The sequence below is a fragment of the Magnolia sinica genome, chromosome 6 (assembly GCF_029962835.1).
Source record: "Magnolia sinica isolate HGM2019 chromosome 6, MsV1, whole genome shotgun sequence".
In the NCBI taxonomy this organism is placed as follows: domain Eukaryota; kingdom Viridiplantae; phylum Streptophyta; class Magnoliopsida; order Magnoliales; family Magnoliaceae; genus Magnolia; species Magnolia sinica.
In genome coordinates this window covers 6,199,907-6,210,674 of record NC_080578.1, presented here as the reverse complement: position 1 = coordinate 6,210,674, position 10,768 = coordinate 6,199,907, and the positions used below count along the sequence as shown (strand labels likewise).

The window sequence follows — 10,768 nt, the reverse complement described above, 5'->3', positions numbered from 1 at the left end:
CACAACCGAATTCTCAAACCATTCCCCAAACTGAAACCTGTATATGATATCACCTTAACTTTTTGACGAAGGATGCCTTTCCAAATGAAAGAAGCCCTGTAGGGTGCAACGGGTATTGACGTGCTCACAACTCAAAACCTAGGTGCACTTGCCAGAATTGCAGCCTATCCATCAGCTACACGGCATCTCAGATCTGAAACATAGTTTATACGCACACACAAGTCAAGTTTCGGATCAAGTCGAGTCAGTACCGAGTTAGATTTTGGGCCGGTAACCTGAACTCAACTCAGTGTGAGTTCAGATTGGACGAAGTCTACCTGGTTCGGATTGACTCACCCACTCGGCTCGGATGGAGTCACCCAGCTCTAGATATCCTACACATAACACATTTGCGGTGACAATGGAGCTTTGTGCAGAAGTCTACATGTGATTGTCTCAATTTATAAACAATGTGTCTTTTCTTATCTTTCCCTCCTGTGGTTGTGACCACGTAAAACCCTCTCCTTTTCTCTTCTTCTTCTTCTTCTTTTTTCCAATTTTTTGCACTGGAAAGTCTAGTATATTTTCAGGGTATAACAGGTTGTGAAAATGAAATTGCAAAACACTTGCATACCAGTTGTAGGCAGTTATTCGTTGGCTATGAACTCATAAAATTGAAAGGCCAAAAGCTGGAACGCCAAATGGGCCTGTATATAAACATGGGAAGCTCGGGTGAAGAGATGGGGCATATGGCATTTTAGTCCTCACTCCAATATTCGCACAAACTGATTTCTCAACAAACAATCAGTCTCGATAAATTCCAAGAAACCTTTCTGACACAAGATAAGCTGATTTTCACATATTTTATAGGACTTCCTACCTATTTTACAAAAGTTGCTGACCCTCAATTTTACATATTTTATAGGATTTTTTACCTATTTTACATTCAATACCACTGAATTTGCAGGTAAAGATCTGTTTCCTTGAGGAGCCCGCATTGGGACTGTGCCTCTTCAGCTCTTCAACAGCACGCCTGAGTGAATGGCTGATGTCACCTAATGCCCATGCTAATGATATGTGGGGGCGTGCGTTCTGCAGTAAATGTTAAGGATCTTGTTAGAGGGAAGGGAAAAAAAATCCCATGAGATTTGGAATTATATCATGTATAAGATTTTTTTTACAAGGTATTAAAATAATAAAATGAAATGGAATTCTGACCTCATAAAACTTGGGGAGATTGTGTAGTTTATAGACGTCATTAACAACATGAATCTGCCTTGTTATCTGAAGGAATAGAAAAAAAAAAGAAATTAAGCATCGAAATGTAAATTTTATTGCGATGTTTCATGAATGGAATGGAGACAATGACAGTTACATTCATAGAAACATAGATCACCGACAAGGACAGTAAGCATGTCTTCAGCCAATCACCAAGAAAGGATCATAAAAAAGAAAAAGAAAAAAATTGTTTGCTGAGATGTGGTTAGAAGGGTACCAATAACGAGTAATTAAAAAACATATTAAGACGTGTATCAATAAGGAGTTATTAAAAAACATATTAACATGGGTACCAATAAGGAGTTATTTGTATTTTTCTAAAAGGGTTCATATGGACAAAGGAGGATTTCTTCTCCTCCTCTTCTTCTTCTCCTTCCATTTTTATTCCAAGAGCTTAATCTTTATTTCTTCTTAGCATCAGAGAGGGAAAACATCGTCATTTTTCCATCTACAAGGGGTCGTCAGTGATCATGACTTCATCGGGCCATACAGCTGAAGTTAGCAGTCATACAGCCTCGTGTTTTGGGCCTGATGAATATTGGATCTGATTCACCCTATTTCTTTTTTATTTTTGGGCAAAGCTGCAGTGGATTTGATGAAGATTTGAAAGTCGTACGATCTTTTCTTTCAGAAAAAAGAAAAAGAAAAAAGAGCTTTAGAGTTATCCTAATTCAAGGCAGGGATCTTTTGAACGAACTGGGATATGAAGGTTTAGTCCCTAAGATTTTCTCTAGTCATTGGTTCTGCTCTTACTCAATTTAATGGAATCTTGAGTGATTTGCAGGGTCTTTGTGAAGGTATACTGCTGCCCCCTACCAAATCTCATTCAAGATTTCCTTGTTTTTTCCAATTTTTCCCAGAAGCTCTATGGAGACAATCAGAATTTTTAGTAAGAGTTTTTTGCCATACTTCGAAGAACATAAGGAGCTATTTCTGTAGAAAAATGTCAACAGTGGTTCAGAGAGTACATCTAATGTTTCTGGAGCCTCAAGTTCCATGTCAACCATAGGTGATTATGGTGACAACCCTAGTGTGCCAGATCATAACAGTGAAGTTGGACAGCACTAATTTTCTTGAATGGTTTCAATCCACCAAGATTTATATCAGCAAGCGAGGAAAAGTCAGGTATTTAAATGGTCAGGTGAAGCAACCAACTACTGATGATTCTTCGAATGAGAAGTAAGAGCAAGAAAACCTGATGGTGATGTCTTGGCTACTTAACTTCATGCGACCTCATATCAGTGGGAGATTCTAGTTCCTACAAACAGTCTAGGAAGTCAAGGATAAAGTTACCAAAACTTACTCCCATTGATAGAATATTGCTTGTGCATCAGCTATGCCAGAAAATTGCTACTCTTCACCAGCGGGAGAAGACCTTGGCTAATTATTCCATTCTTTAGGGTCCATGGGAAGAGTTGGATCATTACCAGTTATTACAATGCGATACTAATATTGATAGGAAGGGACATCAAAAACAAATCGAGTAGAATAATATATTCTATTTCTTAGCTATAGTTTCAATTCTCAATGTGAGTCGACCCCAAGGTATTCAAAATCGGTTACGTAATGGCCGTTAGGTAATGTCGTAACAGTAAAAGGATGAAGTCAATTAGTCGTGACTGACACTGAATGGATAATTAAAATGTACAAACTATAAACTTGTTTAAAAGATAAAAATTCACAGCAACAAAGAGAAAGTATGTGCAGGTTTCATGCCCTTGAATGGATAACTAAAATCTGTAAGCTTGTTTAAAATATTGAAATTTATAACAATGAAGAGAAGTCTATATCTCCAGACACAAATGCATAACTTTCATGACAGTGAAGATATTAGAATTCAATGTTCTATGGAAACATAGACAGCTTTATATCAATCATCTTCATCAAGACATTTTAAAATGTTTTGGGTATTTACTCAAGCTGACCTCAGATAGTCCTCCTGCAGTAACTTCCATCGAAAGAAAGGACCGTGTCTGATCATCATTGACAAAAACCTCCCACTTACTAAAATCCATCCAATATCTGCATCCAGAACAAAATGTGAAACCACATGATGTCATGGACAGAATATTCTTGGGCTGATAAAGGTAAAATAAAATAAAGAACGAAAGAGTCGATGGAAGCAAAGAAGTGGGAAGATTGTGATTGTAATGTTTAAACAAAGTCCAGTATGGATTATGGAAGGACGTCCATAACAGCAGTTAACGCTACTGATGAGCCAACTAAATGGCACTGGGAATTTCGGCACGTTTGGAGAAGGCCCATCCAACCTCAAGAGGCCAATGCTCACTTGTCTGCATTCCAATCTGGCTAGAAATGGCAAGTAAAATGCAGCCCAGTGCCAAATTTCACTCGATGACCATTGCCACCAATGGCTATCATACCCAATGCAAATATAGTACCAACTTGCAAACATGCCCTACCAGTACATGGAATTGTATCTGAAATATAGACTGACCGATTCTGAGACTGAAGCTTTTGGCGAAGCATTGTCACAACTGAGCCAATCTGATGCACTCGAATCGGAACGGTTCTTCCCAAACTTATGTGAAATTCCCTTCCTAAGAATTGTTCAAGCAAACCATCATCTTTGCACATATCACTGAGTGGGATATCAACATCAACAGCATGAAGACTAGGTACAAGAGATGCAACTCTTTTTAGAGCTAATATTAGCTCTTTCTTAATCACCGGTGGTATAAGAACTGCAGATAAATGACAATGACTATCACTCTGACATAACTATAATAGCTTAACACAAGGTCTAACTTAGCAAGACTATTGAATAACATACACAGATAAATATTAGTCCATGTAACTGATATGAAGTCTGACATTCAGAAGAACCAGCATGCTAAACATTCGCTGCAGAATAAAGCAAGCAAAACTGAAATTACCAACTAAAGTCATCCTGACCCAACCAACATCTCTCTAGCATTTTTACGTACTTGTCAACTCCAGGATGCAGTGTAAAGTCCCTTCCCATTTCTTATGGACCGTGGTCACTCAAGAGCTCAGTAAAACCCTACAGCAGGATAGAACTGTTCACATGCTAGATTGCCCTCGCTCCTCTAGCCAGACATTCCCTATGGAATTTGTGTCTAGGATTTGATTTGAAATGCACTAAAATACCTGTATCTACATAGTTACTCTCCTTTTTTTGTCCCTAGAGCATGCAGTTGTCTGAGCATCAGGGCTATTGGCCCTTTCAGGAATCTTGCAGTTTGACCTTAAGTGTGTTTCGCTGTATACAAGGTAGTGGAATATTTTATTAAGAGCTCAACTAGATGCACATGAACATAACATCTGTGGGTGCCAAATTAGAAAAGTGCATGCATGAATCAGCTATCAGCTTGCAGGGCTAATACAGTCAGGAAGAATGGTGCACATGTAGGACCCTTTAGACCTGAAACAAGCACAAGAGCAATGATATAAAGAGTTCAACCCAGATAGGGTAGTTGGGAGGGGAGGATATATTGCAAGCATTGCATGTTGTTGACTTCTTAATCACCTCAAGAAAACCAGAAGTCTTCATGACATGAAAAGCATTATGATGCAGGACAATTAATCACTTGCTCTAAAAGCTCAAACTGTTAGAGTATGACGAATTAATCCCTTTATCTCATAGCCCAGGCCCCACATCTCATGGGTTAGGACCCCGGCCAAACCCCCTTCATGGGCCCCAAATCACATGGGCCGCCCACCCCGAATGTGTCCCCGTATCCCACGGGCTACCCCACTCGAGCCCGGTGTGAAATGCGCGTTAATCACCTCTAGTAAGGAGTCTCGAAGATGAAAGCTCCTCGTGGAGGATATAGTGCAAGCATTGCATGTTGTTGACTTCTTAATCACCTCAAGAAAACCAGAGGTCTCAGTGACATGAAAAGCATTAGCTGAAGATGGGAGAGAATGAGTATGAAGGTTGTAGGGTATCTTTGAGAAATAACCAACATAAAACCATAGACAAAAGAAATATTACACAAAATGACAGAGAATATAAATGTCAAAATGCAAATGCAATGGGTTATAATGAATGGCAACTCTATAACACTCAATAGAACACAAAAAAATACAAGAAACATCATGAATGTCTGGGTGTGACTCATGAGCCACAAAGTGTTACTGTAGTACCCAAAAGAAAGAGACTATATGGAGAAGAGACAATAGATTTTAAGCAATGGCCAGTGACAAAGGAACCTGAGTAGAGGATAGAAAACAGACAACTCACGCCATTTCTTTGCGATTTGGAAATGGCACTCTAGAAGACTATCAGAATGCTTACAGTGAGATGAACACAATAAGATGTTCTGAAAGAAATTATATAGAAATACCAGTCAGTGAGTTGAGAACTACATTCACCAGTCTGTGAGTTGAGAACTACATTCACACTTCCAAGCTAAGGTGGAGCTGTTAGGACTTCAAAGGTGATTTCTTCCGATTTCATGTTACATGCCCTTTTGGAACAAGACAACTCCATTGTGGCAAAAGCAATGGCTTTTCTTTATGGTATGATAGTTGTAGTCTGATAATCTTTTAACTTCAACTTTTTAGATGTATTGTAGTGCCTTCCTTGAGATAGAAGATCTGCTATCTCCTCTGCTGGATTTTAAAAAAATTGGACATGATTGCACCAAAGTAAAATGTGTGGGCTGATAAATTGGTAAATTTTGTTGTTGAACAAGAGAATATTCATATTATCCAATTTACCTTTTCAATTTTGTTTGAAGAAGCAGCAGTTCATCTTCTAAATTTTTATTCCAATAAAGTGAGATTTTCTCATCATCAATATCTAAGCCTGATCCCAACTAACTGGAATCGGCTAGATGAATCCTATTCCACCATTTAACTCTATCAGGGTCCATATTATCAAGTGAATTTTTCGGGAAACCCAAAAAACAACAAAATAAAAAATAAAATAAAATGACTGAGAAAAGAAAAACCTAAAGGGGAACCACCTATTACAGAATCATGGTCCCAAGCAATTTAAAACATAGACTACACTGGAAGGTCAACCAGTTTGGACTGGAACTGGCATAGAAACATGACAGGTCACTAAAAAACCAGGTCAATGGCAGTCGACTGTTTTCTAGACAAAAGTTAAGATTGCGAGCTCAAATCCACAAGCTTCCCTCGTAACTCCCGAGATCCTACCCACCATGCAAAAGGTACTTCGTTAGTTTATTCCTTTAATTTGTCCTTTTTATTATGTAATTCTTCAAATAGATTGCTCATGTCGTGAAAGTTGTTCCAAACCATGCATGAAATACAGATCAGTGTCCAGTCCAGGTATTAAAATATCTAACCCAACATATGAGAGTGAGTTATGAAGGAAATATACATGTATGCATTACAAGGTGAACTCCCTCTTGTGCTCTATTTCTCAATTCCAACTTTGTCAACAAAAAGATAGTCATTAGACAAAGAATTGTGTGTTGCCAACAAAAAGATAGTCATTAGACAAAGAATTGTGTGTGTGTGTGTGTTGGGGGGGGGGGGGTAACCTTTGTACATCATGTTCGGCTTATACAACAGCTAAATTTCTAAAATGAGATACCAATTTAACAACGATAATAACAGCTGCATTTGGTGCACCAAATATCATGAAATTTCATGATATTTGGCACCAAATTAGACTGATTAATCATGAAATATCATGGTATTTGGTGCAACCAAATGCAGCCGACATGAAAAAAATCTTAAAAGAGGAAAAGAATAAACATTGATAAGTGAAACAAGAAGCAAATACGAACTACCAAACTCAAGAAATACAGTAGAGGGGGTAAAGTTGAAAGAACCTGGGATGAACACATGCAGTGCATAGTTTCCTTCAACATGCGGAAAGCTTCTAACTCGACTTGCTTGGCTTGTCTGACAATAAGCTGGGTATTTTGAACAAAACATTATTATAACACATATCATTATTGAAGGTAATGAGCAACTATCCAGTACAAATTCTTTGTACCCTATGAAGGTGTGAAATTATGTGCAGGGCCCAAGTGGGCCCACCAATAATCATGTCGGACCATTGGATAGAAGGGGCCCATCATGGATTGCGAATGGCAATAAAATATAACAACTGGGTGATCAGGGACATACAAGGAAGGCACTGCAAAGCAGTCACCAGTTGATCATAGGTGGGCTCACTTGGACCCCGCTGAGGAATTTGCACATTTATATAGCACTAAATCTATCGAGATTATTTTTTTCTAAATGTGAGTTTGGATCAGCGCAGAAACTCAAGCATTTCTAACAATAAAATCAGTTAATGTTTATCTAGCTAATGAACAAGTGCAATCTCTCTCTCCCTCTCCCTCTCCCTCCCTCTCCCTCTCCCTCTCCCCCTCCCTCCCTCTCTCTCTCTCTCCCTCTCGCCCTAACCCCCTTTTGCCATTTCTTCTTTCCCCTATACATCATTTTTTCCTTCTTTATTTTTTATCTCTCAAGCGTCAGGGCAGCAGGAACACAGTTTAGCTTGGGACACCGCCAATAGCCAAGTGGCCACTGGCTGGTGCCCTGTGGGCACCACCATGTTGTATGTGTTTTATCCATGCCGTCCATCCATTTTCCCGGGTCAGTTTAGGGCTTGATCCCAAAAAATGAGGCAGATCTAAATCTCAGGTGGACCACACCACAGGAAAACAGTAGTGATTGAATGTCCACCATTAAAAACCTCTTACGGCCCACGTAATGTTTATTTGACATCCAACCTGTTGATTAGGTCATAAAGACCTGGATGAAGGGAAAAAAAACAAAAATCTGTTTGATCCAAAACTTTTGTAGCGCCCAATAAGTTTTAATGGTGGGCTTTCAATCAACACTGTTCCTGTGATGTGGTTCACCTGAATTTGGATCTACCTCATTTTTGGGCTCATGCCATAAAAATGATTTGGAAAAATGGATGGACAGTGTGGATGAAACACATACATCATGGTGGGGCCCACAGCACCGAGCAGCAGCCACCTGGCTACTGGCAGCATCAGTAGCCAAATTATCTGTGTGGAACTGCTACTGGGCACCACCATGATTTATGTGTTCCTATCCATGCCGTCCATCCATTTACATTATTGTTTTTGGGCTGACATCATAAGAAAAATTGTTGACTGAATGTAGAAATGCTCACAGTAGGTTATAGTATGGTGGTTTATGCATGCATGTCAGTTCAATGAACCTTAGATTTTGGAATTTGGAACTTATGACTTAGCATTTCCTTCTGTATTTTCAGTGTAGTTACAACAATCAGTTTGCACTACTGAAAACTTTCTTCTAGCCTTTCCTTTTACATCTACTATAACCTACTTAGGGGCTTGGTTTGATTGAAAGGAAACGGTGTTGATTGAACATAGAAATGCCGATCCACCGTGTCCATCATGTTCTCCTCCTCACGCTCACCGTAGAAATGACAAATCAGGTTGATCCAAAGTTTAGGTGGGCCACAACCTAGAGAACATTGTGAAATCATGCCTAAGACCTCGAAGATCACGTGGTGTGACCCACCTGGGTTTTGAAATGGCCTGATTTTTGTCACTTCATCATACCAAGGCTATATCATGAATGGATTAGATGGCGTGCAAACAACATGGTTGGCAATATAAACAACGTTGAAGTAGGCTCTTTGGCTTTTTACAAGCATTTTGAATATGTAGGTCCACTTTTATGGCCCATTTGATTGTTAGTTTAGCCTAAGAATTTGCCCAATTATTCATCTAGATGGGCTCAATAGGAAGGCATACTTTCATCTAAGCTTTTTCATGTGTCAATCTGATTTTTGAACGATTCCCTACTCCAAGCTCTAGCTGGTGTGAATATATAACTTATTACCTAAAACTAAATTACATGTTAAACTAGTTGCAAGTTACAGCTTACATCCAAATAGGTAACTTACTTACAACCTAAAAACAAACATTTTTTTTCTTAAAAAGAAAAGAGCAGAGCATCCCAATTTTGTTTTGGGATGTAGTTTGATACAAGGACGGCTCGGAGTCATTTTAATCTCGCTTGAGATTTGGGGTGAGAAAAAGGATACCTCCAGCAGTTTACGTTTTGCAAGCAATGCCGAATGGGAAAGGGATTGATTCCTCTCAAAAATGAAACCAACCCCAATTTGGGAGTGCCCTATCAAAGAACACTGCTTAGTCCCGTTTTTAGCTATGGCATAGCACACATCCACACCCTAATCAAGCCATGATGTCCAAACTATCCAGATTGGGGCCATGATTTGGACAGTTGGATCGGAAAAGAAATAAATAAATAAAGAAAATATAACCCAAGCTTCTTATACCAATTAGGAATCTAGACTTCTGAAACTGAAATTGTTTGCTGGTAAGCCAAAGTGTTGATTCACGATCCAATAAAGCATTTGGGATGGAGAGAAAAACTGAAATCCTGATGGGAGAGAGGAGAAGTGGAGAGCCCCGCCTTTCCGAGAGAGATAGAGAGAGAGGTGGAAAGACAATTACCAAGAGGTGGAGGAGATTGGATGAGGGCGATTGGGGGCGGGGGCAAACGGTCTGATTCTTTGGTATTTGAAATATGGCGGGAATCTTTGCTACTCTTGGGAGAGCGGTCCGAGTCGGATGTAGAGCCGTAGGAGGCTCTCAGAGCTTCCATTCTCCTCTCTCTCACGGCTCTCAGAGCTTCCATTCTCTCTCTCTCTCTCTCTGTCTCTCTCTGCGTGCTTGCTTGCGACTGGGGAGAAATTTCACGGGTGGGAGTTATTTAACGCGGGTGCGGCTTCGGTCGGTTGATCGCTGGATCCACTAAAGTGGGTGGATCCACGACTTTGGAACCTACCTTGATGTATTTACCTTACATCCACGCCGTCCATCTGTTTTAAAAGCTCATTTTAGGTCATGTCCCAAAAAATGAAGCATATCCAAGTTTCGTGTGGACTACACCACATGAAACAGTGGGTATTGACTTCTTGAGGGCCAAAAAATTTTCGATCAGGTTGATATTTGTGTGGTCCCTTCATCTACGTCTTGGAGACATCATCAAGAGGTTGGATGAAAAATAAACATTCTGTTGACCACATCAAGTTTTTAATGGTGGGTATTCAATCACCACGGTTTTCTGTGATGCGGTGCACCTTAGATTTGGATTTGCTTCATTTTTTGGATTATGACATAGGGTGAGTTGTCAGAACGAATGGACGGACTAGATGTAAGATACATACATTACAGTGGCAAAGTCCGGGGATCCACAATGCCGCGCCCAGTTCAGCTCTGGCTTTGTAGGTCGCTTGATACACACGCAGGCACTTGGAATTGGAAAGATACATACATTACAGTGGCAAAGCCCATCACTGGACCGTCTGTCTCTGGCTATATCCTTCTGCGGGTAGTAGCCAATCTATCGTACGCATGTAAGTGAATTCTCCCGCGGCAGTCATTGTAGCGCCACCATAATGCATGTGTTTTATATTCCTGTCCTCCCTCCTTTTTCCAGCTCGTATAAGGCATGATCATAAAAATTAAGTAGATCCAAAGCTCAAGTAGACCACACAATGGGAAAC

The 10,768-nt window shown here is 39.8% G+C and overlaps 1 protein-coding gene across 1 annotated transcript; it reads right to left on the bottom strand.

The window, feature by feature from the left end:
- Positions 1 to 768: 768 nt before the first annotated feature.
- Positions 769 to 9,952, bottom strand: LOC131248069 (uncharacterized). Its single transcript, XM_058248118.1, has 6 exons — positions 9,714 to 9,952; positions 7,053 to 7,136; positions 3,716 to 3,962; positions 3,183 to 3,279; positions 1,198 to 1,263; positions 769 to 1,071 (listed from the first exon to the last, which is right to left on the bottom strand). The coding sequence occupies exons 1-6, from the start codon at positions 9,895 to 9,897 to the stop codon at positions 865 to 867; spliced, it is 885 nt and encodes a 294-aa protein (XP_058104101.1). The 5' UTR covers positions 9,898 to 9,952; the 3' UTR covers positions 769 to 864.
- Positions 9,953 to 10,768: the final 816 nt, after the last annotated feature.

Bases quoted from the DNA above. Each gene is read 5' to 3' on its own strand.
- LOC131248069 (XM_058248118.1), bottom strand. From the start codon at position 9,897: ATGGAAGCTCTGAGAGCCGTGAGAGAGAGGAGAATGGAAGCTCTGAGA. The intron at 7,137-9,713 runs GTAATTGTCTTT...CAAAATACCCAG, and splicing joins CCAATCTCCTCCACCTCTTG to CTTATTGTCAGACAAGCCAA. The intron at 1,072-1,197 runs GTCAGAATTCCA...CATTTACTGCAG, and splicing joins ATCTCCCCAAGTTTTATGAG to AACGCACGCCCCCACATATC.